Source organism: Chiloscyllium plagiosum, chromosome 12 (genome assembly GCF_004010195.1).
Source record: "Chiloscyllium plagiosum isolate BGI_BamShark_2017 chromosome 12, ASM401019v2, whole genome shotgun sequence".
NCBI lineage: Eukaryota > Metazoa > Chordata > Chondrichthyes > Orectolobiformes > Hemiscylliidae > Chiloscyllium > Chiloscyllium plagiosum.
This window is the reverse complement of record NC_057721.1, coordinates 63,321,537-63,341,839: the sequence shown is the minus strand read 5'-3', so window position 1 is coordinate 63,341,839 and position 20,303 is coordinate 63,321,537. Positions and strand designations below refer to the sequence as shown.

The 20,303-nt window shown below is 40.3% G+C and overlaps 1 protein-coding gene across 3 annotated transcripts in view; it reads right to left on the bottom strand.

Annotated features, from left to right (window-relative positions):
- The window catches only part of itsn1 (intersectin 1 (SH3 domain protein)), a 207,869-nt gene that overhangs the window by 129,618 nt on the left and 57,948 nt on the right, over window positions 1-20,303 (bottom strand). For all 3 annotated transcript variants that reach the window (XM_043701257.1, XM_043701255.1, XM_043701256.1), the window contains exons 3-7: window positions 14,195-14,287; window positions 9,518-9,581; window positions 7,943-8,100; window positions 7,577-7,756; window positions 2,889-2,994 (exon numbers count right to left, since the gene is read on the bottom strand). In XM_043701257.1, the coding sequence (XP_043557192.1) occupies window positions 2,889-2,994; window positions 7,577-7,756; window positions 7,943-8,100; window positions 9,518-9,581; window positions 14,195-14,287 (601 nt within the window). The remainder of the gene's footprint in view (window positions 1-2,888; window positions 2,995-7,576; window positions 7,757-7,942; window positions 8,101-9,517; window positions 9,582-14,194; window positions 14,288-20,303) is intronic.

The window sequence follows — 20,303 nt, the reverse complement described above, 5'->3', positions numbered from 1 at the left end:
ACGTGCAAACTCCACACAGTCAGTCGCCTGAGGCGGGAATTGAACCCGGGTCTCTGGCGCTGCGAGGCAGCAGTGCTAACCACTGTGCCACCGTGCCGCCCATAAGACTTACAAGTCAAAATCCATTGCATTATAAATGCAGTACTGTTTGTTCGATACTACTCTCTTTCTGCAAGTGACCTTATGTCTGTTCTCTGGACATTTCAAGTTATGCTATATCCTAAATGTTGTGTTGATCTAATCTTTACTGCCAGACAAAAAAAAATGCTCAACGGAAAAGCCAGAGAACAACACCGTTTTTGGGGAATTGTAGGTAGAAAATGTTCTCGTCTACAACAGAACAATAAATAAACAAACATTCACGACTTCAATCATGCCATCTCTGAAACACTAAAACAGAGGTGAGGGGGTATTCTCTCCTAAAGTAGGGTGAAAGAAATAATGATCAAGAGCGTATAACTCTGGCGGCTGGTTAGACAGGGTTCAAAACAGTTTATTTGCAGCAGTAATAGAACAGCAGGTTTTCCTGTGCGCTTGCCAGTGGCAAGAGGTAGTGAAATATTCAATGCACTTTTTTGTGTTCATGTGAATTGAAGCCCAATTGTTTGAAAATAAATTCAATGCTGTACGACCAGACATTCAGCAATGAACAGTAATTTCCAACTCAAACTTACAAAAAAAAATTTGTTGCAAGATCAACAGAGAAACAACACGGGTAAATACAGTGGAATTGGTCTGGATGGGATATACTTCGGAGGGTCAGTGTGGCATTGTTGGGCCAAAGGGCCTGTTTCCACACAGTAGGGATTCTAATTCTAAAAGAAAATGCTCACGTGCCCAAGCCAGTCTCAGACAATCATCTCTCACAAATTTCCAGCAGGCAACTCTGGATTAGAAAGCTTGAGGCTTATTAGCTTTCTAACCCAGTCATTTCAAGTCAAGTTCGAGCACCCAGCACCAACAATGGTGGCTCGCCCAGATTATTTTTCTGTTCTTTCTTCGCACAATGTCTCCATGGACTATTTCCACTTACTCATCTGGCAAGGTGTCATGCAGCACAGAAACAGACCCTTCGGTCCAACTCATGCATGCTGCCCAAACATCCCAATCTGGCCTAGTCTCATTTGCCATGGTCTTTGTTGGGAGAGGATCTACTAGTGCAGGGATATCTTTCTGTAATTCTCCAGGACCTTGGTGAGACCACAGTTGGAGTATTATGTCCAGTGTTGACCTGGACATAATTTAAAAACAATTCTGTCAACAGAAGGAGTGCAATAAAAGGGTTACCCAACAGAGCCCTGGGATGGCAGACTGACATATGAAGAGAAACTACATCAATTAGGACTTTATTCAAGAGAGACTTTAGAAAAAATAGTGGGGGAAGGGGTCACATGGAGAGGATATCTCACAGAAGCCTATTACATTCTAACAGGATGAGACAAGGTAATTACAGGGAAGATGTTCTCTGTAACTGGACAACCCCAGACCAGGGATCACAGTCTAAAGCTAAGTGTAGGTTTTTTAGGATAGACATGACAAATTTCTTCACCGGGGGGTGAATGTGTGGAATTCTCTGCCACAGACAACAATTGAGGCCAAAATGTAGCACTTTTTCAAGAAAGAGATTGATGTATTTCTGAGGGCTAAAGGGATCCAAGAGTATGCAGAGAAAGTGAGAACACAGTTCTGAGCTGGATGATTATCACAAACACATTCAAGGGTGACGCAGGCTCAAGCAGTCAAATGGTCTACCCCTGCAGCTATTTTCTATGTTTCTGCAGTGCAGTATAATAAAATTTGCAGACAAGCTGTTGCACTTTCAAGAGGGGAAAAAAAGAAACAATCAATTTATAGTCTCTCACTGCAATACCAAGTCTTGAAATAAGCAAACCATATCGACTGAATTCAACATTGTTCAGGTTGGATGTACAAGTTGCACTCAGCTGCTCCCTTGTATCATGAATTGTGCTGCCACTAACACAGTGAAATCCTACATTTATTTATTGCTGAATTCACCTGTCTCTGGTCTGTTTAAGTGTTAACAAGAGGACAAATGCATTCAATATGGAAGGTGCAGATAATCAACGTTTCAATTATTATCCCTCAGCAGAATGTGCTTCTCAAAAACAAAAACTTCAAGATAAAATTGCTTCTGCTTATGTTTTATTCAAAACATCGTCCTGCCATGTAATCGTTCAGTCCTTGTCAGTGCAGTGTCTCTGCACAAGGTAGGATCAGCATTCACCATGCCCTTACCAGAAGAAGCGATGAGCCATGCAATTGCGAACGTTTAGGATAGACATGACAAATTTCTTCACCGGGGGGTAAATGTGTGGAATTCTCTGCCACAGACAACAATTGAGGCCAAAACGTAGCACTTTTTCAAAAAAAATCCAAAACAAACTTCCACACACAATACATCAGTAACCTGTCTGGGCAAGTTACGGGAGTGGCAATCACATCTCAAGATCAAATAAAATTCCTCTGGGGCAGATGGGACTGAACGTGGATCGTCTGATACAAAGATACGTGTACGATCACGGCATCACAGGACACTAGTTGGCTCATTCTGCGCAACTAGATTATACACATAGCTAATCACAACCTCATTTTAATTGTTTCAAAATTGGCGAATTATGCCAGCAAAAGCATTGAATTCTATTCCAATTTAAATCGATCAGCTAAACAATTTTAAAACAAGGAAAGTGGAGGGGCCAAAACAAAGTGTTTTGTTGATTTGTCCTTAAATTTGAGCTCCTTCTCACAGATGATATTATTTGAGCTACATGGCTTTGGTTTTTCTAACATATTAAACAATTTGTACAGTTTCAATGATACCAATAAAAAAAAGGGCATAAATGAAATTCAAGTCCAGGTGAAGAACTCACGTGACATTCCCTATGTCAAATGACTGTGCCTTTTGTAGTTTTGTTCCATTTGCTTGACTGACTGATGCAGAGCGACTGAATGAAGAACTCTTTGGCAATGTGGCTCCTATAAGATACAAAACAAACTTGTAACTTGTCAATCTTGTCTTCCCATCCCTCAGCATTATCTTCCAGCGTAACGTGACTATCTTTTCCTATCGTAGGACACTCTTATGTCATTGCTCCTTTGTACATCACTCCACCAATCCCTCCCTACTGTTGGTAGGTTAACATTAATCTGCTGTACTTTATAGCCTTGAGAATTAATTCGAAGTGCCATGTCGCTAACAGTCTCCTAGTCAGCTTTCAGAAATCAAGTCTTTTTCTTTTAAAAAGGTGGGGAGAGCGAGAGAGAGCGCGACAGAGCACAACAGAGAGAAAGCACAGCCAGTCAGGCAGCATCCGAGGAGCAGGAAAATGGATGTTTTGAGAGAGAGGTGAGGGGTGGCAGGGCAAGCAAGGGGCTGGGAGGAGAACGAGAGACAGGAGGGAAGAGGGTGGGGTGGGGGAGGGAAGAGGGGCAGGGGAGGGGAAGGGAAGGGAAGGGAAGTCAAGCGAGTGGTGGGGGTGGGGGAAGGAAGGGAAGAGAGGGGCGGCAGTGGTGGTGGTTGAAGGAAGCCAGGCCAGAAAGGTGTGAACAAAGGGGAGAGAGAGAGAGAGAGAGAATGGGGAAAAAAGCAGCAAAAAGAACAGTCAAATAAAAGGATTGCTGGTACGCCGAAAGAGAGTGTTAAATGCAGAGTACTGTTGTCACAAGTGGGAATGGTTGAAAATGGGTTGGCAGTGCTGGGAGCAACTCATACAAAACAAGATCAAGGGGTGTGAGGGTAGATCAACATGGAGCAAGATGTTCATGTTCTGAAGTTGCTAAATTCCGTATTGAATCCTGAAGACTATAAAAAACACCTAGAGGTAATTTGGAAATATTGTTATTCCAGCTTGCATTGACCTTCGCTGGAGAACTGCAGAAGGCCTGAGTCAGAAGGTTGACATGGAAACAAGTTGGGTGAAGTGACAGTTAACTGAAAGCTTGGGTCATTCTTGCAGACCGAGTGGTCACCGGTGTCTGCATTGCATCTCATCATTGTAGAGGAGATCACATTGTGAGCAACATATACAGCAGACTAGACCGAATACAATGTGTAGGTAAATTATTACCAACTGTCAAGGTGTGCCTGAGATTTCGGGTATGGAGAAATGAGGTGGTTAATGGTCAAGTGTCGGACCTTCTGCAATTGCATGGGAAGGTGCCGTGGAGCTGTGGGGAGTGATGAGAGTGGAAAGGTAGAAGAGTGGACCAGGAGACCCCAGAGGAAATGCTCCCTGTGGAATGCTGACTGAGCAGGTGAGGGCATCCCGCTGGAGGTGACAGAAATGACTGTTTATGATCCTTTGGATACTGAGGCTGGTGGGATGGAAAGTGACGAGCAGCAAGATGCCATGGGAAGGAAGGGGGAGGCAGAAGCTTGAAAATTTGATTGGACATGGCTGAGGGTCCTATCAACCACAGGAGCCTGAAGTACTTATTTGGGGGAGAAAGTTCAGAGGCCAAAGCAACATAAGCTGTCACTTCTGCCACCTCCAGCACGAAGTACTCCCAAGTATTTAAACATTGCTAAAATTAGTAATTTGTACTTAAAATGTATAGCTGTCAAGCAAGGGAAATCAGAATCATCTTGTGTTCTGTTCATAGAAATGATTAACACAAAGGACATGAAACTGATTCCCAAGGTACTCAGACATTTGTGTGAAAAGACGGGATAAACTGTCCATCTGGAAAAACGTACAATAGCACAGAATATACAAGAAGTGGATCAGATGGGACTAGATAAGGTTGAGATATCGGTTTGGCATGGACAGGTTGGACGAAGGGTCTGTTTCCATGCTGTACATCTCTAGGACCTGACATGTGACACAAATAATTTGGCAAATGGCAAATCTATGACTGATGTCAGGAACGTGGTCATGGAAACCAGCGATCACAATATGGGGATCTTTTACTATCAGGCCATGAAGCCAAAAACTTCAGAAAAAAGTTAAATCCCATGATGTTAAGGAGAAAACACGAACTTTCTTTTTTAAAAAAAAAGGTGGATTTGCTGAGATGACTGAATGACCAACTTTATCCACTTGATTTGAGATCCTGAAATAAACACTAGGATCAAGCTTTTATTACCAATCTGAACAAAACTTTAATATCATTGGTTCATAATTACTGGACAATTCATGGAAACATAGACATGACTCTTATGCTTTCAGGCAATCATGTCCATGCAGTTTGTTTTTGAAACAGCTATCTACTTAATCCACTACTTTGCTCTTTCCCATACCCTTATAAATTTATTCTTTAAGTTATACCTAATTACCTTCTTAAAAAAAAGTGAGTTTTGAGAAGATTTGTAGCTCAGGATGAGGTTTTGGATGTAGGTTTGCTCGGTAAGCTGAAAGGTTCATTTCCAGACGTTTCGTTACGTTACTAGGTAACATCTTCAATGGACCTCATGCGAAGCAATGCTGAAAATTCCTGTTTTCTCTTTATATGTTTGGGTTGGTGATGTCATTTCCTGTGGTGGTCATTTCCTGTGAAGTCACTTCCGGTTCCTTTTCTCAGGGGGTGGTAGATGGGGTCTAACTCGATGTGTTTGTTGATAGAGTTCCGGTTGGAATGCTATGCTTCTAGGAATTCTCATGTGTGTCTTTGTTTTACTTGGCTTTGACTGGGACAATACATCCATCCTAGGACAAGCCAAACAAAGACACACACGAGAATTCCTAGAAGCATGGCATTCCAACCAGAACTCTATCAACAAACACATCGAGTTAGACCCCATCTACTACCACCACCACCACCCCCCCCCGAGAAAAGGAACAGGAAGTAACATCACCACAAAAAGTGACATCACAGAAAATGGCATCACAAATGTGGGCGGCACGGTGGCACAGTGGTTAGCACTGCTGCCTCTCAGCGCCAGAGACCCGGGTTCAATTCCCGCCTCAGGCAACTGTCGGTGTGGAGTTTGCACATTCTCCCAGTGTCTGTGTGGGTTTTCTCCAGGTAACGAAATGTCTGGAAATGAACCTTTCAGCTCAGCGACCAAACCCATATCCAAAACCTTCTAAAAAGGTTACTACATTATCCAGCTTCCATCACTCTTCAAGTAGTGCATTGCAGATCACAGTCTGCTGCATAAACAATTCTGCCGTGAAGTTATTTGCCAATTAACTTGATTTGCATTCTCTGGTTACAGACTTTTTTGTGAGAAGCGTTTCCTACCATTTATCCTGCTGAAACAGAAATTGACATCTCTAAAAACATTTTCCAGTCCAAACCAAACAAACTGTGTTTATCTAGTCTTCCTCTACAACAAAAGTCCCCCATCATGGTACTATTCTGGCAAATTCCCACTGGACCCTCTGAAACTACTGGACAATATTCCAGCAGAGGAGTAACCATTGATTTACAAACATTAATGTCAACTACGTCACTCCTGTACTCTGAGCCTCAAATTTATTCATGCTTTAAGAGAAACAAATTTATTAGCCTGGCATGCTACTTTAGAGATGTGCATTTATGGACCCACAGATCTTTTTACATTGCATCACTTATTTCATACTAGCTCCTAATTTTCCAAATTCAAACCAGAGAGAAACATCTCTGAATCTCGGCTATCCTTGGACATTGAATCATTGCTCAACAGGATGCAAAGAGAAGCCACAAAACTAATATCAATATTAGATAATTAACTCATAGGGAAGTTAAGCTTCTCTGTTTGGGAATAATGAAACTGTGGGGTTCTCACATGTGAGGTTTTCAAGGTCCTTTAATGATGTGCAGAAAAAGATGTCATTACTAACAAAACTGTAAAGCCAAATCAGACAGAATGCATTCCTCTCCAAACTGTTAGGAAGGTACAGAGGTACTGTACCATTCAGAGAACTGCCAAGCCACCAACAAGTACAGACTGCCAGCAGAACAGCTCTCTAAAAGGTACCTGTCTATAAGAGGTTTGTGCAGAACATTGAAAAGATGACAGAGGAAAATCTGCAGAGGAAGATACAAAGAGAAGAAATGACAGCTGACTGGTTTTGAAAGTTTAATTTTTTTGTAAATCTTAACTGGTATTTTTTAAAATCGGACAAGTATTGTAGAGTGGGAGGTCAAAGACAGGTTTAAGAGAAAGGAGTTGTAATAGCTGGTTTTAATATTCTCTATTGGACTTAAAGAATAAAGTTGTTAATTTTTACTTGAAATAGTGACCTCTGGGGTAGCTCTTTGCCTCTCAAATTTTAACAGATTACAAAACGAGGTAAATCTTTTCCATGTGGCTGGTTTAAGTTCGCAGATGAGTTTACCCTGTGTCGTAACAAAACCATGCAAAAAAAAAAGTTGCCAAAGGATGCCTACTGAAGTAGTCAAGTAAATGGGATAATTTCTTGTATTTCTGGAGGGAGAAAGGATTGAGGGACAGATGAAGGTGGTATTTGGAGCTGATCTATGTAAGGTGATCAGCCTATTTGCCCCAATTAATTTATTTCTGTGTTTTCAAAGTTCTTCTGGTTCAATGCACAAAGACAAAACAACAATCAGCTGCCTATAAAAATCTCTCACATGTGAGCCATCTGTACTTAGTTCACAAAATTGAACTCACCCGTATGAGCAAAGGCAGGTAGAGGCTGTACCACAGAAGGTGCCCCATTGGCTAGTGCAGGAACTCCTGCCGTAGGAACAGAAGACACCAACGGTGGTGACATGCCCACCACTGGCATTGCTGCCATTGATAACGGCGCTACTGGTCCCATCGAGGTCATCGCTGAAACATTACCAATACCTTAATGGGGAGAATAACAAAGACATTTTACAAGAGTAACAGTTTTCTAATGTTGCAATGATTGAAAGAAAATACAATTTGACTTTTCAAAAATGAAGGCAGACATCTGCAAAAAGTTGATAGCTAACATTGAAAGATCAAAGTCAATGAAAACTGAGAAGTTATTTGTAAAACAATGACACTAACCAAATCCTGCTGTTGACATGGCTACTGGTATTTGTTTCATGATGGGAGGCAGTGTGGAGGGAAGTGGATGACCCTGCAGTTTTAACTTAATCAGTTTCATGGCTATAGAAAACTCCAACTGATCCATCTTTCCATCATTATTCAAGTCAGCAAGAGCCCTTCAAAAAGAAATGCACAAGAAAAAGACATTTTTATAGGTCAGTGCTGGCAATTCAAATGTTGGAAATACTCAGCAGTGTTAAGTAAGTTAACCAAAGTTAACTGGTAGAAGAGTAAACATTTTAGGTCACTTTTCACAGATGTTGCGACCTGCTGAGTATTAGCAGCATTCTCCTTTAATTACCAAAGTTCACAGCATTTTACTTTTGCACTGTCAACTTCCATAGTACACCAGTATTCGTCATTGTTCGATCACAATCAAAATTTCCATATTGTCTCCCTGGATGCAACTGTGCAGGTTTTTCTTTTAAAATGCAAAAGCTGGAAAAATGGACCCTATACCTGAAATTACTCATCAACCAAAGTACACAAAATAACAGAATTTCATGAAACATCCATGAACCACGATGTTTTATCTTTGCAGTAGTGTGCTGGACTAGTAAAAGATGAAGGGCACATAAAGACAATGAGATCAGAACAAAACTAATCGTCAGTGCAAAATTATTCTAATTCCTGACGGCGATGACCTTTAAGTGATTTGGAAATAAGTGAAAAAAAAAATCCGTAGGCCTCCCACTTTAGTCTTTCAGTCTCCATCCACAAATACAAACATGAGTCACATTCCTGAGGATTAACTCCAGTACATTGCCTACAGTGTGGAAGTAGGCCATTTGGTCCATCAAGACCACAGCGAGCCTCCACAGAACAGCCCACCCAGACTCTCCCCCAACCCTGTATTTCCCATGGCTATTCCACCTAGCCTGTACCTCCATGGCCAATTCACACAACAGTTGGAGGGGGATACTGGAGTACGCAGAGAAACCCATGCAATCACTGGAAGACAGTGGCCCGAGGGTAGAATCGAAACCAGGTCTCTGGTGCTGAGAGGTGCTGCTAACCACTGAGCTACCATGCTGCCCCACTAAGCTGAACTTATTGCCATGCTTCTCTCATGTCAGGTTTCGAGAGGCACTAAACTGCCACATGTTCAGCAACTGACTATGTCCAGCAGCCAGATTAACGTAGCTAAGTGGTAAATTACAAACTATTCAAGACCAATAGGTAAAATGGGAAAGTACACATTAGATTGCAGAGTTGTTTCCTTATGCACCCAGAGAAGGGAAAATTTAACACCTACTCAATACTATATGTCATCTTAGATAAGCATGACGTATATGCGGTTTTAACTTTTAAGGACCGTATAATGGTAATTCTTCTTCCTAACTAAGTGCCAAATATAAAGTTGACAATATTATAAAATATCACAATTTATCAGTATGATTGATTCAGTTCTTCCCAGCAAGCAAAGTGCAAATGTACCATTCAAGACTAATACTCATTTTAAAATAGTCCTTTCTTCTCAATAAATTGTTCAACAATTAAAAAATGTACTCAAATCACATACTTGGAACTTACCAAATTTGTGCAAGTACAGGTGGAGGTAATCCAGACTGAAGGAAGAAGTTTCGGGCCTGATCACCTGAATTTGGAAGAGAATAAAAACAGCCAATAATATATTTTACATACACAATGCAACGTAAAATTTAAACTAAAACTAAATTAAAAACAAATTCTCTGGAAGAGAGTTAGAATGTTCATATCATGCATATTCGAAGACCTTAACTGAGTACCACGCAACATTCTAAGTGACCCATATTCTTAGCACATGGCAGTGCTAATACAAATTGCTTACATTTGAATGCACTAAATCCTTCAAATACCACAAAGTAAACTTCCCATCAAATATAACAGATTGAGATGAAAGTTTGGTGGAGACTCACAAGCAGTAAGAACAGCAGAGATCAACTTTGGTGCTGCAAATACCATGTAATTTGGGCATCCAAAAATAACATCTTTTAAAAAGCACAATTTCTAAAGATATGTGAACTGAATTAAATAATGCTCTTATTTTAACATAAATGAGTTTAACTACTCAAACATTATCAAAAAAGAATTAGAGTCTGTGTTCCTGCTTACGTGCAGTAAAGTTCCTCTATTTTATACTTGCTCCTCCTAATGCTACTCAAGAATATTTCAATGATACTTGGTTTCCCCTCAATCTTTTTCCACTTCAATGCATGTCTTTACTTCCCTGTCAGGTTAGGTGTGTGGCCCTCAATCAATTGTCCAGTTTCTTCTGGCATTTTCTGCCCTTCTCTCTCACGCTGCTGTTAAATTGGAGACACTGATAAGGCTATGTCAATGAGAGTGATACTGCCATCTTTTCCGGGCACACAGCTATTCATGAAAATCATTAGAAAAACATTCAAAAATTCCCTTTGAAATCCTTCTGAACACCATTGAGACACATTTACCAAATTATATAGTACAAAGGATAACTTTTCATCCCATCCTACAAAGCAATTCCCTATCCAACTTTTGTTTTTGCAATGTTGTAAAATAAATGCCAAAGAAATCTGAAAGACGGTGATTGTGATCTAATTCCAGTCTCAGTTATCAGGCCTCCTTTGCTCAACTTCTACAAGCAGAAACACAATAAAATAGCTTCAACACAAACTACAGCTGGCTTCTCATGCACAAACCAGAAAGCAAGTTAGGGTGTTGCTTAGAGAGGGAGGTTGGCAGGAGAACATGGCCCTATCATTGATGAAGAGCAGTCAGGACATGAGTTATTAGAACATGGCACTGAAAGCTGGGTTTTCTTGCAATGGGGACGCCAATAGCTAGATTTATTCCTGCACTTAGTTGTTCAAAAATATTAATTGCCATAATATTACAATAAGATGTCGTAGAGTCATAGAGATGTACAGCATGGAAACAGACCCTTCGGTCCAACCCGTCCATGCCGACCAGGTTAGCTCAGATTTTCCTATTAAGGTTATACCTGACTTAACTAAGCTCAGTACAAGTTGTTCAGTGACTTATAGCAAGGAAAAGATATCCAACGAAGTCTAAGTTGCTGTTGGGGTTTGTATTGTTCTGTCAATAACCTTGTATTTAAAACCTCCTATGCTCAATCACTCCAAGCATTTCACAAGATTGCTGACTTGTGCATTAATTATTGTGACAGCAGGCAGATGGGGCTAGTATCCAACTGTTTAAGCCAAATTTTTAAAAGGGCAAAATTCATGTCCTTGCCATTTAACCTCTCTGACCCAGAGACAGAACAGCCCTAATCTTTAGTGTCTTATTTTGGGATTTCTTATTTTACCATTTCTTTTGTTTCTAACTCCGATCTTTCTGTTCTTTTTCTACATCTGATTTGACTCACCCCATTTCCAACTTGCGTCATTTTTCTATTTCAAAGCCATTAAATCTTATTAAGGTGACCACTAGTCTGACCATTCCCTATGACCCAGATACTCTGTTGCCCTTGTTGTGTGATTATTAACTGATTTCCAGTCATTGTTGGGTAGCGAGAGAAAAAAGCAGGCTAAAGGCCAAAGGTGGGCTAACTTATAAAATGCCCTACTCCAGAAAGCTCTGAACCATCCATAAGAGATTGGATGATGGGTAATACAATAGCATCGCAAATGCCAACATGGTGTATTGCAGTAGTTCACAACACATTTACCCCTCCACGTGCTTAATTGTTACTTTCAGCAGAGACATGCTAATCTTCTGAGAGCACAGAATCAAATCCCATTAAGGATGGTGGTGAAATTTAAATTTAATAAATAAAATCTGGAACTTGAAAGCTAGTCTCAATAATAGTGAACGTGAAAACACCATTCATCATAAAAACCCAGCTGGTTCACAAATGTCCTTTTGGCCAGAAAATACACCTTACCTGATCTGTCCTACATGTGGCCTCAGCAATGTGATAAAATATTAAATTATCCTCTGAATAGCATAGCAAATCTCTCAGGTCAAGGGCAATTATGGCAACAAATACAAGCCTTAGCAGTGATGCCCACATCATATGAAAGATGAAAAAAAAAGCCACAGACAAGTCCAAGAAACTGAAAAGAGGCAGAAAAACATTCAGCCCTTTAACCCTGCTCCTCCATTCAATACAACTCCACTTTGCTATCTGCTTCTAAAAAGAAGAAATGAACAAAACTGAAGTTTTCAAGCAGAGAAATTGAGTTTTGCAAAACCACAGCACAAGATGAACAATCCACTGCAGAGGTGATTATAAAAATAATGGCATGGAACTAATATTAATAACAACAATAACAGCAAATAATAAAAGAAATCTCATTTTCAAAGTTTTATACAGCATATTTCCTTGTCAACACTGAGAAAACATTACTGATGATCACAGAAACAAACTTTTGAACAGAAAAAAAAAAGAGACCACAGAATGATACGTACTGGACAAAAATGTGGTCTGAGTGCTAATTCGTTAAAAACCTTCACCGTGAGATGCATTACCATAACAAGAATGGAAAATTAAGCATGAAAATTAAACTAGGCAGGATGCTGTTTATAACTGAACATTGCAACTACAAAGAATCTCTCTGCAATAAGGTGAGAATACTTCTTTTTCTCTATTTGATCTAGGTATCAAAAGAAAGTTCAATAACCCAAAAGCACATGGCACTTATGCATCGATAAAAACTAATCCCCAGTTGTTCAGCAACCTTGCAACACTTCAGCTGAAAGTGCAGTGCTTATAACTTTGAGAGCTTGCTTTTATTTACCAAGGCTGCATCAATTCCCATGTGACATTTTCGTGGTCACCAACACAGGCAGAGTTTCAAACAAGCTGGAAAGTAAGCCAGAGTTTGATGAAAGGAAGCCATTGACAAACTTCTGAAAAATTACAATGGCTGTTATTTAAGTGCAAAGTCAGTCTTTGAGTTTGTTTTGCCAATTTTGAAAAGGTGCCAAAAATCTGGCGTGGGGAGGTAATGAATTAGAACGAAACCAAAATAATGTGGGTAGGGAAAACCTGAGTCGTAATTGGATTCGGTCTCGCACAAGTAAAAATGTTCTACTGATGGATTTGAATGATGGCATGTGTGAAATGATTTTCCAACCAAACCAAAACTGTTTCTTTAAGAAACTTGGAGAAATCCATCCTTTACTGAAGTGGACAAACAAAGATATGACTAATGCTTTGGGCAATTGCCTCAACAAACGGAGGTATTCTTGTGATGAAATGAGCAAAATGGTAGCAATTATGGATCAACTGACAGTTGTAAGAACAATCACCAACATCCTTACAGGATATTAAAGATTTCACAAAAACTGTGTGTCCAGAAGTTGAGTTAACCTCCTCAACTGCTACTCGTCCTGCCTCACCCAACAGCAGCACTGTGTGGTTCCTCTGAGTTGTTCATTCTGTTCATGTTTTCCTAACCTCTTTCATCTCTGGGCTTTATTAGTCATCTTAAATCGCTGCCAACGTCCACACACTTTTCTTTTGCTTTTGTTTAGAATTCCTTCAAGCTGATTTCTGAATTTTACACAGACTGTACCTTGGTCAATGTCACCTTCTTATTTATGCTGACCCTTGGTGACTCACCTACTCAGCTCTTCCCCATCACGATTCAACTTCACCATTTTGGATTCTTGGTTCACCCGAAGATGAATTTCAGGATGCAATTGGTTTCCACACTTAAAAGCTTTCCGTTGCCTCATGTTTTCTCAGCATGCATAAGCATTAAGGTCTGATTATGACATAACACACTTTTACTATTACTCTCTTGGAGGAATTTTCTGTTCCCAGAGAAAGTGAGCTTGGATGTTGGAAGAACCCTAAATTAGGCAGAGTGATGACGTACCCAAATCTCCCACACCTTCCTAGCTCCACCAGAATTAGTTTAGGAAATTCCGTGATCAACTGTCCCCCATCACCACTGCTAACTGAGGTCCTTAAGTGGCCAATTGAAGATGACAAGGACTTCTGCTTAACACCATTGACAGAACTGTGATTCATCACATTATTTTTGTTTAATTTTGCACCACTTCCAATAGGCTCCTCAAAGCTCAAGCGTGTGCTTTCATCACTTTCCTAAACTCCTACCTTCTCATTCACAATAGGATATTTCCCTACATTAAAAGAAGAGGTTCAAATTTAAGTAGTGGTAGTACAGCCTGCTTTTATGAGTACAAAATGAACAACATTTTCTGAAGAATTCAACAGACAGCACAATCACAAAAGCAGAGTTGTCTTGCTCTCACCAGTAATCAGTCCACCAACTGGTTTGATACTATGGAACTGCTGGTCATGTTTGGCTCTTTCTTCTGCAGTAATGGCACAGATATCCAGGCCCCCTGTTTAAAACAAAATAGTCAGTTCATCAATGGATAATTTTCCCCATGAGGTTCTACTAAAACAGATTTAAAATTCAAAGTAGATGGGAACCTGATGGGAAAAACAAAAACGCTTGAAGAACTTCAGAAAAACACAACCAGATGGATGAAATCCAGCATTGCATTCTTGCAACAAGCAGCATGCCTCAAAACCCATCTTTCCTTAATGTTCGCCAGTAATTTTTGTAGATCAGCTTGATGAATATGGAGGTCAACCAAAAGAATTTTCTGTGAGGTTTTATCAGACAAGGATTATCAGGAATCAAGAAAAAGGTGCAACCTGAAGGATGAAAATGTTAGGTCCAATGTGAATTCTCATAAAAAGAGTAACTGCTAAAGTTGCACATTTGAATTCTTGTCAATTCATTACATGCAAATTATATGCCTAATTATTTAAGGTTGGAGGCTGCCTGGAAACACATTTCATTGGCTTTGTAATGAAATTATGGAATTGCGACTCCACACTAAGATAATTTGACATCTCATTTTCCAAAAATAAAAGACCTGCGAGATATTGTTGTGGATATAATCCAGTGGTTACAAGATGTGCTGGGTATCGACAGGTGCAAGCAAAAGGAACAGTCAATCATGGTTCAAATTTATATAAGGACCATGGAATTAATTAAATCTCCAGGATCTCGGCTTCAATCATGCAACAGTTATCTTGACTTAGTACACTGACTTCTGACTATTTAGCACAATTGGTATCATTAAGCATAGCCCGTACCATGCACTTAATGCATCACCCCACCCCATTATTGCTAATACTAAACAATATGCATTTATCCACTTGAGAATCCACTCTGTAGTAAGAAATTGTTGAGTATCATTGATATGATTAATCTCCAAAAATGGAGACTTCAGGGGTTTTTTTGGTTCAAATAAAACTTCATTAATTTTCCAAATTGAGTTACTTTAGGGAGTAATACCCCATACACTCATACAAGACAGTACATAATTTGATATTTGCATTACTCTTCTGTTAATTTCACCAGCACCTCGGTATCCAACAAAACTCTGTACGTGGAGAAATTTTGTACGACAAGGAGTCAGTTTCTCAATTCCTCATCTTTGCTTTCAAATGTGTCTTACGTTTTTGCCCCTCTATGTCTCTGTAATCTCCTCGGGACCTATAACCCACCAGGATACCCATGGTGATTGAATTCTGGCTTCAACATCATAGATTGACTAACAGTAGCTTTCAGTGCTTTTTGGAACAGAAACAGTCAAATTAATACACGACTCAATGGACTGGTGCGGGAGAAATGGGTTATCGTCATACAGTCATACAGCATGAAAACATAACCTTCAGTCCAACTCATCCATATTAACCAGGTTTCCCAAACTAATCCCAATTGTCTGTGTTTTGCCCATATCACTCTCAACCTTTGCTATTCACGTGCCTGTCCATAGTCTTTTGAACTGTTGGAACTGTATCTGCATCTACCACTGCCTGTGGCAGTTCATTCCATATACAAACCACCCTGAGAAAAAACGTTAGCCTTTTTAATCTTTCCTCTCCCTTGTAACTCAGACCCTTCCATGCTGGCAACACCCTGGTAAATCTTCTCTGAATTTCTTCCTCATCTTCATCAACAATAAGGAGGCAGGGTGACTAGAACCGTACACAATACTCCAAAAGTGCGCTCACCCAACATCCTGTACGATCTCAACATGACAGCCCAACTCCTATTCTCAACGGTCTGAACAATGGAAGCAAGTGTTTTTAACACTTTAACAACCATCTACCTGTTACAGAACTTTCAAACAGCAATGTAATGAATTCCTTTTCACGCAGCACTGCCATCAGTCCCGAGCAAAGTGGAGCTGTATCATTGGGATGGTCTGCACTGTGCTTGGACAAGTATTCTAGCAACGTGCAGTCTGCAAATCTACTATATGCACATCAAGCAAATCTAGTAATGGATGAAATAGTGATGTTCTTTGAGATGGCTTTAAACTCAATGATAGGAGTGAAGAATCAAGCTTAGGTATATGCAGCGAATCAAGGGGCAGAGTCCAGACAGGAGTGCAAAATAGTCATATGAAAAATTGGGAACACAGTAGTAGGAAAGATCAGAGACTCTAAACAGAAGAGTGGAACCACAGTCAAGGCACAGTACATTTTACAGAGAATAAAAAGACAAAACTGAAGGCTCTATTGCCAAAAGCTTGGAGCATTCCTAACAAAGTGAGCAAACTGATGGAATTCATTGAAGTAAATCAGTATGATCTAGTAGCTATTACAGAACTATGGATACAGAACTGTAAGGATGGGTGCTGAATATGGAGGGCACCGATATTTTTGCTAGAAGGTTTGCTAGGGTTTGACACTCAGGAGGGTTTAAAGTAATGTAGCAGGAGGGTGGGAAATGAAACAGTAGGTCAACATGTAGAATGATTGAAGACAAGGTCAACGTTAAATCAAGTAAGTCTAATGGGAAGAACAGGCAGGGCCAAGTTAATAAACATAGCAGGACTTGCAGTCTGAAGTGTATTCCTTTAAATGCAAAAATTATAACACTAAGGTAGAAGAGCCTGAGCTTGGGACTACGATATTGTAGCCATTACAGAAACTTGATTGAGAGAAGGGCGGCACTGGCAAGGTTTACATGTTTCAGGCAGGACGGAGAGGGATGTAAAATAGGTGGGGGAGTTGCATTACTAATTAAGAAAAATGACACAGCTACATTGAGAGGACATCTTAGAGAGCTCATCCAGTGAGGCCATTGGGTAGAACTCACGAATATGAAAAGTGCAGTCACTGTGATGGTGTATATCTTATGACTCCCAATAGCTAGCAAGAGATATAGGAACAAGTATGTGAGCAAATCATGGCAAGATTTAAAAATAACAGAATTGCTGTAGTTCAGTGATTTTAAGTTCTCCACTACTTACTGGAACTCCTTGTACTGCCAGGGGCTGAGATGGGGCAGAATTTGTAAGGTGCAGCCAAGCTTTGTTTCCATGCTGTATGAATCTATGACTCTATGTAAATAGCCCAACAAATGAAGGGGCTGTACCAGATCTTGCACTGGGAAATGAGCATGCCCAGGTAATCAAAGTTTCAGTGGGGTACCATTTTGAGAACAATTATCATAATTCTGAGTTTTAAGACAATTAAAGTTAAGGCTAAGTCTGGTCCTTGGTTTAAAGTGCTAAATTGGGGTAAGGCTAATTACAGAATAATTAGTCAGGAAGTGGAGAAATTGTATTGGAGCCAGCTGTTTGATGATAAATCTACATCTGGCATATGGGAGTCTTTTAAAGACCAGTTAATCAGAGTTCTGGTCTGTGAGGATGAAAAACTAAGGATAGCATGATTCAGGACCCCTAGATGAGAAGAGATATTGAAAATTAGTCAAAAAGAAAAAATGTCTATGCAAGATTGAGGAAACTGAAATCAGTCAAGGCCTTTGAGGAATAGAAAGAAAGTAGGAAGGCTAAAAGGTCCATGGAATGTCAACTTGTAGGATTAAGGAGAATTCCAAAGCATTTTACGAGCAAGAGGGGCAGCTAGGGAAAGAGTAGGTCCACTCAAGGACAATGGAGGGAATGTAGTGGAGCCAGAGGAAGTGGATGAGATCCTTAATAAGTACTTTACATTGGCATTCACAGAGAAGGACATAGATATTGGTAAGATTAGAGATGTAGAGCAATATTCTCAGGCATGTTAATAGTGAGGAGGAAGTATTAAGTGTCTTGAAAACCATTACAGTAGTATGGGCCCAATGGGATCCATCCCAAAATACTGTAGGGGCCTTGTCAAAGATCTTTGTATCCTCTTTAAATCAGTCAGGTGCCAGCAGACTGGAGAATAACCAATGTTGTTCATTTGCTTGAGGAGCTCAACAGGAATAATCTAGGAAATTATAGGCCAGTGAACCTTACATCAGTGGTAGGGAAATTACTGGATAAGATTTTTAGGGACAAGATTTACTTGCATTTGGAAAAGAATACACTTACTAGGGATAGTCAGCATGGCTTTGTGGCAGGGAGGTGTTACCTCAAATTCGAGCGTTTGAGGAAGTGACAAAGATAATCCAGGATGGTCGAGTAGTGGATGTTGTCAACATGGACATCACAAAAGTATTTGACAAAGTCCCTCATAGTAAGCTGTTCCAGGAGATTAAGTCGCATGGAATCCATAGTGAATTGCCAAGTTGGGTAGAAAATTGACTTGGTCAGAGAAGATATAGGGTAGTTTTGGAGGGGGGATTTTTCTGACTGGAGGTTCCACAAGGATCAGTGCTAAGACCGCTGTCATTTCTATATATAAAAGATTATTTGGATGAAAGTGTAGGTGGTCTCAATGGTAAGCTTGTAGATGACACAGAGATTGGTGGAGTTCCAGATAACGAGGAAAGTAGCCAAAGGATACAGCAGGATATAGATCAGTTGGAAAGTTGGACTCAGAAATGGCAAGATGGCATTTTATCTGGATGAGTGTGAGGTGACACATGTTGGAAGGTCAAACACAAGAGTGCACAGTAAATGGTAAGATCCTTATGAGAATCAACACACAGCAGGATCTTGAGGTTTAAGACCATAGCTCCCTGAAAGTGGCAACACACAAGCTAAGGGATAAAGGTAGAGTACAGAATGCTTTCCTTTATTGGTCAAGGTGGTGAGTACAAAAGTTGGCAAATTATGTTACAGCTGTATAAGACTTTGGTTAGGCCACATTTGGAGTAAAATATGTAGTTCTGGTTGTCACACTATAAGAAGAATGTGTAAGTTTTGGAGAGGATGCTCAAGAGGCTTACCAGGATGTTGCCTGGAATACAGCATAATCGGTATAAGGAGAGGTTGGAGAAACTTGGATTGTTTTCGTGAAAGCGTCAGAGGCTTGGGATGACCTCAAGTACATAAAATGATGCCCCTCATCTGCTAACTACTGCTAAATTGCATTTTGAAGCCAGGAGATAGATTCGGTCTATTCCATGAATACAGCTGGTTTTGCAGCAACTCTGGGAAGAACCGTGCTACAGTGTCCCTTGCTCTGGAGCAGGTGGCTCAGGTTCAAGCACCACCTGTTGCAGAGGTGGGGAAAAAATATATAAATTTAGGAGAGGCATGAATAAGATGGATAGATTGGAGGTTTTTCCCCCAGGGTAAAACACTAGGGAGCATAGGTTTAAGATAAAGGGGAAAAAGTTTGAAGAATGTGTGCAAGGAAAGTTTTTTTTCCAAACAAACAGTTTGATAGGTGCCTGGAACCCGCTGACAGGGAAGGTGGTAGAAGCAGGTATGATAGCCATGTCTAAGCAGCAGTTAGGCACACGCATGAACAGGTAGGTAAAAGGGGAATATGGACATGTAGGCAGATGGGATTAGTTTAGAACGGCACCATGGTTGGCATTGGAATGGTAGAGTAAGGCCCTAATTCTTGCTGTACTATTCTGAGTTTGATGAGTATGTGACAATTAAGAAAAATAGCCAGCTACATTTTGGTGAAGGGATAAACACAAACTATAGCATCAGTGCATTATTTACAAGTGATATTGGTTTAGGTGGTCAGGATATACAAATGGGTTAGGCAGAGATATAAAATAGATATTCCTGAAGGGTTTTTGCCTGAAACATGGTTTTTCCTGCTCCTCAGATGCTGCCTGACATGCTGTGCTTTTCCAGCACCACTCTAATCTTGACGCCGATCTCCAGCATCTGCAGTCCTCACTTTCGCCTCGAGATATGAAATAGCAGGGCAAGATGACATTTGGAAGTGTGGTCTACAGGCCTTTAGAAGCATAGTAGACAAGATAACTGGGTAAAAACTGCAAAAATCAGATTAGTGATGGTGAAGAACTCAGTGCTTGAGAAGCTTCTGAGAGCAAAACAATTTGGAAGTGCTCAAAAAGTAGTTTATACTTAGTGTTGTGTAACATGGCAGGATTAATTCAGGACCTTTGAGTAAAGCCACCACTAGATGGAGTGAATTAAGACGAACAAACCGCAGAGAGAGGCCGGCAACAGA